This window comes from Mandrillus leucophaeus, unplaced genomic scaffold, assembly GCF_000951045.1.
Source record: "Mandrillus leucophaeus isolate KB7577 unplaced genomic scaffold, Mleu.le_1.0 Scaffold530, whole genome shotgun sequence".
In the NCBI taxonomy this organism is placed as follows: domain Eukaryota; kingdom Metazoa; phylum Chordata; class Mammalia; order Primates; family Cercopithecidae; genus Mandrillus; species Mandrillus leucophaeus.
In genome coordinates, this window is record NW_012105698.1 from 127,820 (window position 1) to 145,964 (window position 18,145).

At 40.2% G+C, this 18,145-nt stretch overlaps 1 protein-coding gene across 1 annotated transcript in view; it reads left to right on the forward strand.

Moving 5' to 3' along the window:
- The window catches only part of LOC105551704 (protein TANC2), a 69,142-nt gene that overhangs the window by 18,131 nt on the left and 32,866 nt on the right, over window positions 1-18,145 (forward strand). The window contains exons 2-4 of the mRNA XM_011997040.1: window positions 7,746-7,854; window positions 16,600-16,722; window positions 17,603-17,839. Of these exons, the coding sequence (XP_011852430.1) occupies window positions 7,746-7,854; window positions 16,600-16,722; window positions 17,603-17,839 (469 nt within the window). The remainder of the gene's footprint in view (window positions 1-7,745; window positions 7,855-16,599; window positions 16,723-17,602; window positions 17,840-18,145) is intronic.

Sequence of the window (18,145 nt, forward strand, 5' to 3'; positions counted from 1 at the left end):
GATCACCACTGCACTCCAGTCTGGGCGACAGAGCGAGACTCCGTCTCAAAAAAAAAAAAAAAAGTAGTAATTATCTTCTGTCTTCACTTCCCTACCCCATGGCCTTTATGACCATATCTGAACCCATATGAAAGTTGATTATGGTTACCATCTTTTTTGGTTTTTGCTTTTGTTTGAGATAGGGTCTTGCTCACCACCCAGGCTGAAGTGCAGTGGCACGATCACAATTTGCTGCAGTCTCAACCTCCCAGGCTCAAGTGATCCTCCCACCTCAGCCTCCCAAATAGCTGGGAGCACAGACAACATGCCACCACGCCCGGCTAATTTTTTTAATTTTTTTGTAGAGATAGGATCTCGCTGTGGTGTCCAGGCTGGTCTCAAACTCCTGGACCCAAGCAGTCCTCCTGCCTCAGTCTCTCAGAGTGCCGAGACTACAGGTGAGAGCCACTGTGCCTTGGCCTCGTCATCTTTAATTATAAAGGGAAAAACATAGTTGTGCCCCGTCTTGCTTTAAAACATGTCATGCTTCCTAGAGCTGTCTCTACTTTATTTCTTACCTACTCTTTCTCAAAATGCCAATCAAAAAGTGTCAAAATAATGGTTGCTGATTTTAATTATGTTTAAAGAATTCAGAGTTTATACTATACAAATGAGTATATTGTTCTTTACAGTGGTGGAGTTTTTTTCACACAAATGTGCTCTGAAACAAAAATCAAGTTGCTAATCTTGTCAGTGTGGTAATGGAACTAGATTTCAGTGGAAACTAGGACTTCAGAAACACTGAAGTTCTCATTCTAGCCCTTTCACTTCCTAGGCATGTAAGCTGGGTCTGTCCCTCAATCTTGCTTAGTCTCAGTCAGTCCTCTGCCATAATATTGGGAGTAGTATTTACTGCTATACCTATGGTGTAATGATTTTTTTTGAGAATCTAAAAATTATGAAAATATTTGTCTGGGTGCAGTGACTCAGGCCTGTAATCCCAACAGTTTGGGAGGCCAAGCCAGGCAGATAACTTGAGATCAGGAGTTCAAAACCAACCTGGCCAACATGGTGAAACCCCATCTCTACTAAAAATACAAAAATTAGCCGGGCGTGGTGGTACACGCCCATAATCCCAGCTACTTGGGAGGCTGAGGAAGAAGAATTGCTTGAACCCAGGAGGTAGACGTTGCAATGAGCCAAGATCATGCCACTGTACTCCAGCCTGGGCCATGGAGTGAGACTCTTGTCTCAAAAAATAATAATTATTATTATTTTGATTTTTCAGTTTTTTGTTTTTATTTTTTATTTATCTATTTTTTTTTTTTTTTTGAGACAGGGCCTCACTGTGTTGCCCAGGCTGGAGTGCAACGGTGTAATCATAGCTTACTGCAGCCTCAATGTCCTGGGCTTAGGCAGTTTTTCTGCTTCAGCCTCCCAAGTACCTGGAACTACAGGCACACACCAGCACAACTGGCTTTTTAACTTTTTTGTAGAGACGGGGTCCTGCTTTGTTACCCAGGCTAGCCTTGGACTCCTGGACTCGAGTGATCCTCCCACCTTGGCCTCCCAAAGTGCTGAGATTACAGGTGTGAGCCATGATGCCTGGCCTGAAGTATTTTGAAAACCATAAGATACACAGATATAAGATGTTATTACTTACTCATCCATTTTGCAAATATATACTCCTATTACCTAGACTCTCTTGAGGATAGAAGCCATGCTTTTTCACACATATGTAGAGCAACGTAGAAGAGTGCCGTGCAGTGGGTGCTGTAATGGAGATGTGTACCAGGTACAACAGGAACCTAAGGAAAGAACCCCTGAGTTTATCAGAGGGCACCAGGGGAGGCTTCACAGAGGAGATGATGTGAATTGCCATTTGAAGATTGAGAAATTGTTTTTCTGATGAACTAAACAGGAAAGAGAATGCCAGGCAGAGGGAAAGCATATTTGAAACCCTACAGATAATTTACTGTGTCTGGAATTGAAAGGATAAGATAAAGAGGTAAAGACAGACAAATAGGCAAGGAACAAATTATGTAAAGCTTTTGGATACCATGCTAAGGAATTTAAATTTTATATCAGAGGGAAAATAAAACTAGCAAATAATTTTGAGCAGAATTTTGATCAGGTTTCTGCAACGTAGATTATTGTGATGGCCAGGGAGCGAGCAGTAGAGAATAAAATGAAGAGAATGAGATTCTTGTGACTTTTCAGGAGAGAAAGTATAGGAGAGGGGGAAAATAGCTACTATGTTTTATGCCTGAGTAACTGGCAATATTTAAAAAAGAGAGAGAGAGATATGGTTTTGAGGGAAAGCTCCAACTTCAAAAAGTGAGTTTGATGATGGTGGAGGTAGAGAGATCCAGCAGACCAAGAAGCAAAATTAAATCTCAGTGTTCAAGATGTCACGATGGGAGCCAATACAGAATGTACATTGCTGTTTTCCCTTATGTCCTACATACCACAAACTTTGAGTCCAGTGTACTATCAGAACCATTCTTTTAGTAATAATGTAGCATGCTTGTATTCAAAAAGAAATGAACTATAGTTGCCACCTTCATCTTATCCTTGACCTGTATTACTTGCTGTTTCTCCTCAGTGCCTGATGTAAAAGCAAGCAGTTATCTCTAGCCAGCTGAAATGAAGACTAGAGAAATGCAGACATCTCACCAGCATTTCTTAGTTATGGTGGTAAAATGAAAACACTAGGGCGAAGTCAATTCTATGTCTAACTGAAAATTCATTTCCTTGTCAAGCACAAGCTTTTTTACATTAATCCCAATAGGCATGAATTCTCATTAACAGCCTAAAGCGTAGATAGTGGATCAGAGGCTTATATTCAGGAGTTCTAGTCACAGTGGAACAGCCATGGATGAGTAACTTAAAGTAATAATTCTTATACCAGGGAGGCTCCAGTAATTTTACTGTTAAGAGCTGGACAGAATTTTGAGATCTTGAGAGTAAGATACTTCATACATGCTTTGTATTGTTGTCTTAACTTCCATGTGGTCTGTTAAAATAACTTATTCAAAAAGAACAATCTCTATTGAAAAAACTAAAATAGACTGGGTGCAGTGGCTCACGCTTGTAATCCCAGCACTTTGGGAGGCTGAGGCAGCCAGATCATGAGATCAGGAGTTCAAGTCCAGCCTGGCCAGCAGGGTGAAACCCCAACTCTACTAAAAATACAAAAAATGAGCTGGGCGTGGTGGCACACACCTGTAATCCCAGCTACTTGGGAGACTGAGGCAGGAGAATTGCTTGAACCCAGGAAGTGGCGGTTGCAGTGAGCTGAGATCGCACCAGTGCACTCCAGCCTGAGTGACAGAGCGAGATTTCATCTCAAAAAGAAAAAAATAAAATAACCTATCAACTAAATTGAGTTTTCATGGGATAAATAAGAGTTCAGGGCCAGGCGCAGTGGCTCACACCTGTAATCCTAGCACTTTGGGAGGCCAAGGTGGGTGGATCATGAGGTCAGGAGATGGAGACCATCCTGGCTAACACAGTGAAACCCCGTCTCTACTAAAAAATATATTTTAAAAAATTAGCCAGGTGTGGTGGCGGGCACCTGCAGTCTCAGCTACTCAGGAGGCTGAGGCAGGAGAATGTCATGAACCTGGGAGGTGGAACTTGCAGTGAGCCGAGATCACACCACTGCACTCCAGCCTGGGCAACACAGCAAGACTCCGTCTAAAAAAAAAAAAGGAGAGTTCAGTGTCAATTTCTAGATTTTATGAGTTTGAAAGAACCCTGGACTCACACCTTCAGATGATACTGATGATTCCATGCAAGCTACACTTGTCTGAGACATTCTCCTAATTAAATAACTTCCTTTCTATTATGGTTAATTTATCCAATCAAACAAGGTGATCTGGTATCCACTACAATTTAGAAATTCTGTAAAGTCAAAAATTAAAAATCCCTTTTTAAAATCTTATTGGAATGAAATCCATTTGATGAGTCCTATGTAAGATGGGAGCTATCCCATCCCCTGTGTTCCAGGTTCTTTACTGACACTTAAAAACTCTACAGTCATGGCAGAAGGCACCTCTTCACAGGGCGGCAGGAGAGATAATGAGTGCCAGTGGAGAAAATGCCAGACACTTATAAAACCGTCAGCTATCATGAGAACAGCATGGGGGGAACTGCCCCTATGATTCAGTTACCTCCCACTGGGTCCCTCCCACAGCATGTGGGGGTTATGGGGATTACAATTCAAGGTGAGGTGTAGGTGGAGACACAGAGCCAAATCATATCATTCTGCCCCTGGCCCCTCCCAAATCTCATGTCCTCAAATTTCAAAACACATCGTGCCCTTCCAGCAGTCTCCCGGAGTCTTAACTCATTCCAGCATTAACCTGAAGTCCAAGTCCAAAGTCTCATCTGAGACAAGGCAAGTTCCTTCCACCTATGAGCCTATAAAATCAAAAGCAAATTAGTCATTTCCTAGATACAATGGGGGTACAGGCATTGGGTAAATACACACGTTCCAAATGGGAGAAATTGGCCAAAACAAAGGGGCTACAGGCCCCATGCAAGTCCGAAATCCAATAGGGCAGTCATTAAACCTTACAGTTCCAAAAGGATTTCCTTTCACTCCATGGCTCACATGCAGGTCATGCTGATGTGAGAGGTGGGCTCCCACAGCCTCGGTCAACTCCGCCCCTGTGTCTTTGCAAAGAGTACAGCCCCCTTCCTGGCTGCTTTCACGGGCTGGTGTTGAGTGTCTGCAGCTTTTCCACATACACAGTGCAAGCTCTTGGTGGATCTCCCATTCTGGGGTCTGGAGGATGGTGACCCTCTTCTCACAGCTTCCCTAGGCAGTGCCCCAGTGGGGACTCTGTGTGGGGGTTCCAACCCCACATTTCCCTTCCACATTGCTCTAGCAGAGGTTTTCCATGAGGGCTCCGCCCCTGAAGCAAATCTCTGCCTGGACATCCAGGCATTTTCATACATCTCATTAAATATAGGCAGACATTCTCAAACCCTAGTTCTTGACTTCTGTGCACCCACAGGCCCAACGCCATGTGTAAGCTGCCAAGGCTTGGGGCTTGCACCCTCTGAAGCAACAACCTGAGCTGTATATTGGCCCCTTTAGCCACAGCTGGGATGCCAGGTACCAAGTCCAGAGACTGCACAAAGCAGCAAGGCCCTGGGCCCAGCCCTCTAAGCCACTTTTTTCTCCTAGGCCTCTGGGCCTCTGATGGGAGGGGCTGCCATGAAGCCCTTCAAAATGCCCTGGAGACATTTTCCCCATTGGCTTGGTGATTCAACATTTGGCTCCTCATTAAGTATGTAAATTTCTGCAGCTGGCTTAGATTTCTCCCTAGAAAATAGGTTTTTATTTTCTATTGCATTGTCAGGCTGCAAATTTTTCAAACTTTTATGCTCTGTCACCTCTTGAATGTTTTGCTACTTAGAAATTTCTTCCACTAGTATCCTAAATCATCTCTCTCAAGTTCAAAGTTCACAGATCTCTGGGGCAAGGGCAAAATGCCACCAGTCTCTACTAAAGTGTAGCAAGAGTCACCTTTACTCCAGTTCCCAACAAGTTCCTTATCTCTGTCTGAGACCACCTCACCCTGGACTTCATTGTCCATATCACCATCAGTATTTTTGTCAAAGCCATTCAACAAGTCTCTAGGAAGTTCCAAATTTTCCCACATTTTCCTGTCTTATTCTGGGCCCTCCAAACTGTTCCAACCTCTGCCTGTTACCCAATTCCAAAGTTGCTTCCACATTTTTGGGCAGCACCCTATTCTCTGCAGTACCAATGTACTGTATTAGTCCATTCTCACACTGCTATAAAGAAATGCCTAAGACTGGGTGATTTATAAAGAAAAAAGGTTTCATTGACTCACATTGACTGGGGAGGCCTAAGGAAACTTATAATCATGGCAGAAGGCACCACTTCACAAGGCAGCAGGAGAGAGAATGAGTGCCAGCAGGGGAAATGCCGGACACTTAGAAAACCATCAGATCTCATGAGAACTCACTATCATGAGAACAGCATAGGGGAAACCACCCCCATGATTCAGTTACCTCCCACCAAGTCCTTCCCATGACATGTGGGGATTATGGGGGTTACAATTCAAGGTGAGATTTGAGTGGGGACACAGAGCCAAAGCATACCAGCCATAGAGAGACAGTTCTAAGTGTCTGCAGTTCTTAGAGGCATAACAAACGGGGTAAGAAAACACATCTCAAAGGTGATCTAGTGTCCTTTCTTTAATGCCAGATTTTTTCTTCTAAAGTTTTATTGAGCATTTTTATATGCAGTAGACAATGTTAGGCACTATGGAAAATATAAGTAATTCAGATTTCTTTCGTGAATGTAAGTAGAAATACAACCCTAAATATCATACATGTCACACATACATTAACAAAGAAGTGTATCATTAGGATGCTTTGAGCTGGAAAAAAACAGAAAACTCCAATTCAAATAGATTAAACAGTAAAGAAATCTATTACCTCATATAGCAAGTTCAGAATTAGGGCAGCTAATAGGGCTTAAGCTTTATTTTTCTGCAATTCTTTTAGTCTAACCCTCCGGTTGACTTTGTCTTCAAGCCAGCTGACCACATGATTTACAAGAGAACTAAGGCAGTTCTGGACATCATGGGCAGATAAGACAATATCCAGAGGCAGACAAAAGAGCTTTCTCTTTCATAAACAGGTTTGGGATCTGTTAGCAAGGAGGTAATGGGGAACGGATGCTATCAGGAACCTCAATCTAGTGGAGGAGAGAGTATGTGACAGTATGGCAAACGCTGTGCGAGAGGATATACAGTCTATACTGGTGGCAGTAGAAAGAAAGCCCTCCATTCTCCTCAGCTAGAAGGAAAGGGTAGGGCCTTGGTAGAGGCTGATCAGAGAAGACTTCACTTGGGGAAGATGTTGTAAGTCCAGTTTGGGTCATGTTGAGTGTGAGGTACTATGGGACCTCCAAATGGGGAAATACAATAGGCAGTTGGGTATATACTGGCCTGAGGCTGAGAAGAAAAGTCTGAATAAAGAAAAAGACACAGAATATAGGTGGTGGTTAAGGCTTTGAGGATGGATGAGCTAATCTAGAGCGAGGAAAGAATAGGACCAAGAATGAGATCCTGAGGAACACTGACATTTAAGCATGGGTGGAATGAGAGTTGCTGACAGAGACAGAAAATAAAAATGAAAATCTTGTAATGCCATCTGTGTGTGGGATGGGTGTAAGCCAACTAGAACTGACATTTTGTGGTATTTATACATGTGATTTGGATAAGGAACTGCCTAGGAACCTTTCAATACCCATTCTTTGCCCAGGAGTAGGTTCTCTTCCCCAAGAAACCAGTTGAATGGTATAGTTTTGTTGGAGGTATGACTGGACCTGAAGAGTCCCCCAACCAAAGCAGAATTAGGGCATTAACATTTCTGTTCAAATGAATCAGACCGGACGCAGTGGCTCACGCCTGTAATTCCAACACCTTGGGAGGCCAAGGAGGGTGGATCACCTGAGGTCAGGAGTTTGAGACCACCCTGGCCAACATGGCGAAACCCTCTCACTACTAAAATACAAAAATTAGCCAGACGTGGTGGTGGGTGCCTGTAATCCCAGCTACTCAGGAGGCTGAGGCAGGAGAATCACTTGAACCCAGGAGGTAGAGGCTGCAGTGAGCCGAGATCACGACACTGCACTCTAGTCTGGGCAACAGAGTGAGACTCCATGTCAACTTAATTAATTAATTAATTAATTAAAATGAATTTCTCTTTTTTTGCAGGAGTGGTCACACATTACTTGCCTTTTGGTTTTCCCGCCAAGAGGGAAAACTAAACCGACAGCAGACTATTGAACTGGGACATCACATCCTCAAAGCACACATTTTTAAGGTAATTAAAGCAGTTGGAACCATTTTTCCCCCATCTTTAGCAGACTTTCATACACTATATGTAAGAAACTATTTCATTGTAGTCCCTGCCTTCTGAAGTTCTTTTGCTGCAAAATTGGTTCATCTCCCAACATGTATGGCCTGTTCCTCCCTAGGCCTTTAGAACTACATTGTGCGTCTCCCAGTGTAACTAACTGATAGGCTTTTCAGGAAATGTATATGTATAATCATTGACAAGGTGCATATACACCTATAGATGTGGGCTCCATACATGACCTATCATCTCCTGAGGACAGTCATATTGTAGCAGTTAGTTGCAGGTTTTCATGATATCTAAAAAATCACTGAGGGCAGTTACTCTTTCAATTTTTTAATAGTTGTTTTAGTGATGATAATAACATTCCTGGTGCTATGATTTTCAAACTATTTACCTGGAGTCAACACTAACCTTCCTTGGAGCTACTTCCCCCAAATGTCTCTTCAAATTATATCCCAGTTTTTCTCCCATTAATTTGAAAAACCTTTAAGAACTCTATAACATCAGCTTCTCTCAGCTTTCAAAAGGCTGCAATGGAGGACCAAAAAGAGGACACATAATTTGTTTGTGCATGTATGCATTCATTTGTTTATTCGTCACTTACTGAGGCATTAAACTAGGTACTAGAGATACAAAAACAAAAAAGATACAATCCCTAATCTCAAGGAATTTGTAGTTCAAATAACAGTTTTGGGTTAACCCACAAAAGTGGAGAAGAAAATTATCGTCCTAATTTTTATATCCCACAGTATGAGAGTTCCAATCCCTATAGCCTTTTCAGAATTCTTTTCCTGCCTCAGGATGGAGAAATATGGGTAGCTTAAACAGTTCTCTGGGTCAGGCTTCCCCCACAAGATATTGTTAAAAAATGAAACCATCGTCTTCAGAGAGAAGAATGGCGTTAAGATAACTTCAAGAGCCTAGCAAATTCTTCTCAATATATAAGCACAGAGCCAGAGCAGCCTGGTCGTCAGATGGACAGAAGTGAAACCCACAGTGACAAATCTTTTACTTGAATCTTACTTGTCTTGTCTAACAAATCACTGTACCAAAAATGACCTTACTTAGTAGGAGCAGAGTGGAGCTAAAATAACTGGCAAGGTATGGCATTCCAGTTTCAAGCAGACTAAAAAGTAGCTAATAATTCCATAAACTCTAAGAGCATTGTCCTGCTGTTAGATAATAACTAAAAGACAGTAACTTAAGTATTAACCTTTTAGCATCACCATCTGCCTAGAATCAGATGCAAAGATGAAGCTAATGCCTGCCTTTGCTGCCCCATAAAACAAATACCACATTTGCAGAGAAGAGTAGCATAAAGCTTCATTTGACCAAGTATTTTATCCCATACGTGGAAACGTACATTTAAACATGCACTCCTGTCATTAGCACAGTTTTATCTTATATTGATGCAGACAGCATGGTTGCCTGAGATAAGACTGGCTCCATGTGTGATTCAAGCCATAAATACTCTAGTATACAGCATATGGTGATGACGTGACTGCAAGCTGAAGAATGAAGAACTTGGACTATGGTTTTCCTGGTGCTGCAGTTTACAGGATCCTTTAAATGCAGAGTGTTCCCTGTTGAGAGGCTTTAACTTCTCCCAAACTGCTAGAATTCTCAATCTGCACCAGCTGTGGGTCAAAGACAAATATAGACTTTATGGTTAGAAATAGTTCCACTTGAAACTTCTATTCAGCAGTGACACACAATCCAGTGGGTACATTCATTTTACATTTCTCTGGTTTTATCTTCATAAAGGTGACGTTTGTAAGTAACGCGCTTTAAAGAAGCTCGTTGGATAAGCCCCCGAGGTTTATGATCTTAAGATACCTGAGCCACAGCTAAAGATCCCTAAGATAAAATTGCTCGTTTCTTCATGCTTTCCCTGTTTTCTTAAGTATTCAAAAATCTTGAGCAAGCTTATCACTGGCTGGTAAACAGTTTTGTAAATTTAGATTCTGAGGAAGGGATTCCATTACCATTTATTGCCGACAAAAAGATCCCTTACCTGAGCAATAGTTACAGATGCTGAAGAGGCACTTTCTCAAGCTATTTGAACATAAAATTCTCTTAAAGAAACCATGAGCTTAGAATTTAATTATGCGTTATTTTTGGCTACATCCTGGCTGGTAATGGGATCACACTTCTCTGTCTGTCCTCTTTGTTGAGTTGAACTAAACTGAAGCTCTTTCCTCCCATACTTCACAAGAACAAAGGATCAACTCCACTAACCAGAAGAAATCAAAAGTCCATAGTACAGGTAAAGCTAATATTCCAAATCCAAAGCTCTGTATTTCAGGCTTATTTTTTGTGTATTTACTCCAGCCTCAGTGTGGTTCTCAGTGGTCCATTTACTGGACCGTTTAGTTGACATTCGTTTACCAAGGTCCATTCTTACTCAGCTCCTTTTCCCATTTCTTTTTCCTCTACCTCTTAATGAAGCCAACTAACAAAACAAACAGCACAACTTGTGAGTCTCTGAAAAAGATCAAAAACCAAGTGTTACTTCCCTTAACTATTTCCTCCCCTCACCACAAATCAATCTATATCATTATCAATTCTTACCTCTTTTTTTCTTGTTTTAGAAGGAAAGATGTTCCTATTCCTCTTTAATTGCATTATGAAATGTAAGAAAGTACAGATAATTGAATGTAATCAAATATTATCTACCATGTTAACATTTTTCCATGTTTGCTTCAATTATTTTTCTTTATTTTTAAGAAATGAATGTAACAAATATAATAAATAATGCTTTTGTATTTCTCTGTAACCCCATTTCTCTCTCTCCCCCTAGAGATAACTTGTAAATGTGTTAGGATTTAGCATATGCTAACACCGCTGACATGTTCTTCTCATCTATATTTTACACTTTTCCAATGTAGGTTCATATTCATAAGGAATATATACAACTATTTTGGGTTTTTTAATACTATAAGATTCTGTAACTTTTTTCTTTTTTTCAATCAACATTGTACCTTTGAGATTTCTCTATAGATGTAGGTCAGTGATTTTCAACTCTAGCTATACATTAAATTCTCTTGCAGAGTTTTTTTAAAAGTACACATTCCTGAGCCTTACTCCCAGAGATTATGAGTCATTGTTCTGGAGTAGAACCTAGGCTTCATTTTTAAAATAGACTTTATTTCTTAGACCAATTTTAGGTTTATATAAAAATTGAACAGAAAGTACAGAGTTCCCACATACTCACTCCCCCAACCACAGTTTTCCCTGTTATTAATATCTTGTACTGATGTGGTACATTTGTTACAATTGAGGAACCAATAGTGATACATTATTATTAGCTGCAGTCCATCCTTTATGTTAGGGTCCACTCTATGTGTTGTACAGCCCTATAGATTTTGCCAAATGCGTAATGTCACGTGTCCGCCTATCCGCCATTAAGTATCATACAGCATCGTTTCATTGCACTAAAATTCCTTTATCCGCCACCTATTCATTCCTCTCCTCTTACCCTCCTCAACCCCTGGGAACCACTGATCTTTTTACTGTTTCTGTAGTTTTGCCTTTCCCAGAATGTCATGTAGTTGGAATCACACAATGCTTAGAATGTTCAGACTGGCTCCTTTCACTTAACAATATGCATTTAAGGTTCCTACATGTCTTTTTTGGCTTGATAGCTCATTTCTTTTTATTGCTGAATAATATTTCACTATATGGATTACTACATTTTATTTAGCCATTCATCTATTAAAGGACATCGTGGTTGCTTCCAGTTTTGGCAATTATGAATAAAGCTTCTATAAACACTAAAATACAGGTTTTTATGTGAACATAATTTTCAACTCATTTGAGTAAATGCCTTAGTAGTGCAATTACCAGATTGTATGGTAAGACTATGTTTAGCTCGTAAGACATTGCCAGACTAGTTTCCAAAGTGACTGTGCCATTTTGCATTCCCACCGGCAATGACTGATCACTAGTATTTTTGAAAAGCTTCCTAGGTAGTTCTACTGTGCACCCCAGCTAGTTGAAAAACTACTGTTCTTTTCTTTTCCTGTGAAAAAATCACTATTCTACATCAGTAATTTAAAGATGGCAATATAGCAAGCATGGTAGTTAAGAGATCAGACTCCAAAAGCAGACCGAGTTCAAACCCTGTCTCTCTTACTTCCTAACTGTATGACTTTAAGCAAGTTGTTTAACTTTACTTTTTTTTTTTTGGAGACAAGGTCTTACTCTGTCACCCAGGCTGGAGTATAGTGGCACAGTCACATCTCACTGCAGCCTTGAACTCCTGGACTCAAGCAGTCTTCCCACCTCAGCCTCCCAAGTAGCTAGGACTACAGGCAAACACCACTACATATGGCTAATTATTTTTATTTTTTGTAGAGATGGGAGTCTCACCATGTTGCCCAGGTTGGTCTTGAATTGCTAGTTTCAAGCCATCCTCCCTCCTTGACCTCCCAAAGTGCTGGAATTACCACCACTAATCTTACTAATCTTTAAAATGGGAATGATATTAGCCCTTACTTGGTGGTTGTGAGGATTTAATTCATTAACATATATAAGCCTCAGAAGGGGGGCTAAGATCTCTAAGGGCTACATATATATATATTTGGGGTTAAGAGTCACCAAAATGTAGGTGACTCTTACCTACATTTAATAGTTATATATATAAATGTTTTGTATGTAACAATTATAGTAGAAGTCCCTTTATGTCTTTCCCTTACCCCATTCTCCTCCCTCCCCAGAGATAACCCTTATCCTAAAGTTAGCATACATACGTCAACAGAAAGGTCTTAGACACAATTTTACTTTAAATTTAAAAGTTGGGAAAAAAGCATATAATGCTCAGTTGAATTGGTAAGAGTAGAAGAAAATGTCTGGGATTAAAAAGGACAATTCTGGAGAAGAGGGCCGAGGATAGAAAATGATTTGGAATTAAAGGTTAAGGGAGAAAGCAGCAATTGGCTGTTTTGTCTGTTTTCATCTATTGTAGTTGCTACTTTTTCAGCTAAGAATTCAGAAGTGAGGTCCTGAATCAGGTGCCAGTTACTTTTCCTTTTTTTAGTTGGTGTAATGGAAGGAACATGAACTTTTGAGTAAAGACAGATTTGGCCTCTAATTCCAGCTCCAGGAGTTGTGTGGCTTTGAGCAAATTACTCAATCTTCTCTAGATTGTTTCCTCCTATATAAAAATAGTGATAAATTCTACCTCCTAGGGCTGTTATGGAGATTAGATTACATTAGAGAAGCTAAATCTGGAAAGGCCCTGGCACAGAACCTGACACATTGTAGATCTGAAAAAATGTCAGATTTCCTGCGTTTTTTTCCTTCAACCATCATATGTAAGACATGTCTTCCATTGCTAAAAGTTTCCTCTGTTAGACTAAGGATATTTCTTAATGCTGATTTTTCTCTCTGAATTGGTTAATAGAGTTTATTGTTCCTCAAAAGGTCTTGAGACCCACACATATTATAAATTGGGAGACTGAGGCCCAAATGGGGAGTCAGAGCTAAGTTTTCTGGTCTTCCAGGATCTACAGTGGAGGTGCACTCAAGAACCTAATTTGTCTGGACTGCAACCCTGAGTAACATTTAGAATTCTTCCTGAAAGATCTGAAACTGTTCTATTTCATATGTCAAAATAACAATCAGAACTACTTAGTGATGTGTTTGCTTCTGTTTTGTTTGCATGCAAACTGCATGGCCAAATGCGAGTTTGTAATTGATGTCCCTGTTTCTTGCACAAATTAAAAGAGCTTCTGAAGTAATAATAAGCAATCAGAAGCTGCCCTTACCCACCTTTCCTACTGTTTTCTGTTTACCCAGCTCTGGGTGCCTACATGGGTACTATAGTAGACAGATTCAGAACAGAGCCCAACCTCCTCAAGGCCAAAGAGAATATGGACCACGTAGAAATTAGGTAGCCATTTTTAAATAATCAAGGAGGATGAAAAGGGAAATAACCTTGCGGTGTGAGGGGTTAAAACTGGATTCTGTTTCGGCCTCCCAGCATGGGATTGTGTTTCTGGGCACCCAAAGGTCTACTCTGCTAGGATTTGACCCAGCCTTTTGGCTCATGCTCTTAGAATAGAATGGAATGAGAGGATGCATAGAAATGATTAGCACCATCCTTCCTCGTTTTATCAAGCTGTGGATTTTTTGTTGAGAATGTATAGACGCTTGCAGCCATTTTGATAAAGCCGTGTCAGAATGTCGCAAAATACATCAACTTCTTGAGGCATATTCTATAGATATATATGCATAGGTATATAAAGATACATATATGTGGATAATTATTAAAAGTTATAAAAGTGAGGGAGAAAAAAGCCTAAAATACCTAATAATATGAAAGTATTTTAAAGCCAGTAACAGTATATGGACCTTATGTGAATCCCAATTCAAACAAACAAAATTTAGTTCCTTTTTTGAGCTAATCAAGGGAATTTGAACACTATTGGGATATTTCATATTATAGAATCCTTCTTAGTTTTAGGTATGTTTTAAAGAGTTCATATCTGTTTAGAGGCACTTACTAAAATAATTAAATACTAAGTGATAAAATATCTGTGATTTTTTAAAATAATCCCATCAAGAGAAGGGTATATGAGCAGGAGTGTAAATAATACAAGGTTGGCCATGAGTTGAAAATTACTGAAGTGAGGTGATGGGTACATCAGAGCTTTATTATACTATTCCTCTCCACTTTTGTAAATAGGTTTTAAATTTTCCATAATAAAAAATGTTTAATAAAGCAAATTTTATGTTTTTTATATGCACTTGTGTGTATTTTGCATATATATAGAAAAATGTTTTAAATAGTAAACACTAATGTGTTAACAGGAGCTACCTCTTAGGATTGAGATGGGAGGTTGAAGCTACTTTTATTTTTAATACCATATTATTTTATTTGATTTTTATAAAAAATTTGTATTATTTTTATAATTTCAAAAACTTAAATGTAGAAGTCTTTTTTTCTTCTGTGTTTTGGTGGTGGTTGTTTTTTAGTTTTTTTGAGACAAGGCCTCATGGTGTCACCCAGGCTGGAGTGCAGTAGCACAGTCACTGCTCACAACAGCCTAAACCTCCCAGGCTCAAGTGATCCTCCCACCTCAACCTCCCAAGTAGCTGGGACCACAGGCAGGCACTAGCATGCCTGGCTAATATTTTAAGTTTTTGGAGAGATGTTGTCTCCCTACATTTCCCTGGTCTCAAGCTCCTGGGCCCAAGCAATCCTCCCACCACCACCTCCCAAAATGCTAGAATTACAGATATGTACCACCACACCTGGCTGAAAATAAAATTTTTAATAGGAAAGTTTAATGATTTAATTTTTGGTTGCATCAGAATATCCCCACAGGGAGAAAAAAGGGCACCTGTGTCGGAGAAGCCTTTTAAAAACGTTCATGTATCTAGCCTTCCCACAGCATTGTTCACCTTTCAGCCTTTCCTCTAGTGTGAGAATTCCCTCTACAGGAAGTTTTTTCCTCACACACTTTTGAGACCCTGAACCTTCTATGGGAAGACCTTGATCACTATGACTAGAGGTCTTGTTAGATGAATTTATAACTCATAAATAACTGACATATTCCCCCTTTGTAGATGCCTCTTCCCTAGGATACCAGGTAAACACACTTTGCTGATTTTAGATATATGTAGGGATTCTAGGCAAGAACATTCTATATTTCAGGGACAAAGAAAGCAGAAGTAACTTAGGATTTCGTTGTTAATATCTTCCTGCCCTCGGGATTTCCTTCTTTACCTGATTTGATCCAGATATTGGCAGAAGAGTAAGAAGATTGTCAGAGTGCCTAACAATCGGAATATCTGAAGAACAAATTATTCTAACTTCCTTCTGGAGAAGCCCATGTGAAATGGACAAACATTAGTACATGTCGTGGGACCTGTGCCAGTGATACTAGGAGAAAATTTGTTGTAGATGGCAATCAAGCCTGTATTGCTGTTTTTTTTTCCTGAGGATAAACATATAAAATCATTCTGGGGTATATTAGTTAAGGTGAAGAACACTAGCTGCTATGACAAACCTGCAAAATCTCAATGACTTAACAAAGATTTATTTCTCCTTACATCGCAGTACAGTTCAGATCTCTGAGCAGGCTCCTTCTGTGTAGTAGTTCTGAAATCACCTTGGGCCTCAGAATTCTCCATTGGATCTTCTACATCTGGCCTGTAATCAAAAGGAACCATAGAAAGTGTAGAGGAATACGCAGGAAATTTTGGAGCCAAGCCTGGACAAGACATACTACTTATGCCCTCATTTTATTCACCAGAATTCAGTCACATTGCCTACCTAACTATAAAGGAGGCTGGGAAATAGAGTTTTTCCAAATGTTCAGAAAGAAAATGAAATGGAAATCAGTGATCACATTGCATTATTTCTACCACAGTGTGTAATTTAATAACTTGAATTTAAGATATTTATTGAAGAAGGCTAATAAAAAAGATATGGAAAAATAAATTATATCCAGATATAACAGAAAAGAGAGGTGTTGAGTGGATGTGTTGCTAAGGGCTGCAGAGATAGAGACCATTTAAGTTAGCCTGTTCCTGCAGGACTGGTCTTTGTCCCCCCACCTAGGCTTTGCTTGGCATGAACATTGTTAGAGTGGGACTCCACTCCCATTCATTAGTACCAAAAACAAAGAGGCCACAAATTCACCACTGATGCTACTTTTTTTTGCTGGGCTACTAATTTAATTGTCTGTACTTCTTATTCAGGGTTTGAGTAAAAAAGTTGGTGTATCATCCTCCATCCTCCAAGGTCTCTGGATCTCTTATAGCACAGAAGGTCTTTCCATGGCACTGGCATCTTTACGAAATCTCTACACTCCAAATATAAAGGTAAATTTATAAAGAAATTATAAATATGATAAGGAATTAACTATGAAAAAATAAAACTAGAAGGACATTAAGTAACTATTTAGTTGATCTTTGACTTGCTTAGTCTTTTATTGATCTTAGTCTTATTTTTTTTTTTTTTTTTTTTTGAGACGGAGTCTTGCTCTGTCGCCCAGGCTGGAGTGCAGTGGCCGCGATCTCAGCTCACTGCAAGCTCCGCCTCCCGGGTTCACGCCATTCTCCTGCCTCAGCCTCCCGAGTAGCTGGGACTACAGGCGTCCGCCACATCGCCCGGCTAGTTTTTTGTTATTTTTTAGTAGAGACGGGGTTTCACGGGGTTAGCCAGGATGGTCTCGATCTCCTGACCTCGTGATCCACCTGTCTCAGCCTCCCAAAGTGCTGGGATTACAGGCTTGAGCCACCGCGCCCGGCCTGATCTTAGTCTTTTATTGATAATTTAATATATTTTAAATTGTTAAATTTTATTCTATAAATTGGAGACTAGCTCCATTGTCCTCTTACCTTCTGTAAACTGACTCTGACATGTGGGATCAGGTCCTGCTGGTTCCAAAGAGTAAATTGATCTCAGGTAGCCTTTGTCTTGGTGTAGGAGCTTTTCTGACCAAACGCTCACTTCATAGAGACTGTGTTCAGCACTACAGTATGGGAGGCAATTGCTCTAGCTACTATACCATTTATGTAAAGGAGATATTTTATATTATCTACCAAAGGAAAAGAAAAAGGAGCAAATGAGATTATAAAATAAAGCAATTACTAAATGCTACTAGACACTGTTGTAGAATCTTAGATGGTTTAATAAAAGACAACTAAAAAGATGTGACTCCTGTTTGTCTAATTATTAGTTGTGTTTGTTTATTTCTAGGTCAGCCGACTGCTGATTTTAGGAGGTGCCAATATTAATTACCGGACAGAGGTTTTAAATAATGCTCCAATTCTTTGTGTTCAGTCCCATCTTGGTTACACAGAAATGGTAGCCCTGCTGCTGGAGTTCGGCGCCAACGTGGATGCCTCTTCTGAAAGTGGCCTGACTCCGCTGGGATATGCTGCAGCAGCAGGGTACCTGAGCATTGTGGTGCTGCTGTGCAAGAAACGGGCCAAGGTACTGGCTGCCCGCTCTGCTGCTTTTCTTCCCTTTTTCTTTCTTTTCGATGCATACTCTTTCTTATCTTCAGTGTTACCTCATGAGTCTGGGTAGAGTATATCAAACCATGATGGAGAGCAGATCAGAGAGAGTGCTGGTTCTGCATATGTTCAGGGCCACTGCCATCCATCCTGCAGGAGCACACAGTTCTAAACCCTTTGAGAGGTACTTGGGAAACCGCATTTGTCAGTAACCACAAAAAATTTCTACCTAACAACCCAGAAATGATCCACTAAGCTCAGAAGAAGCCTCTTTTTAACAGAG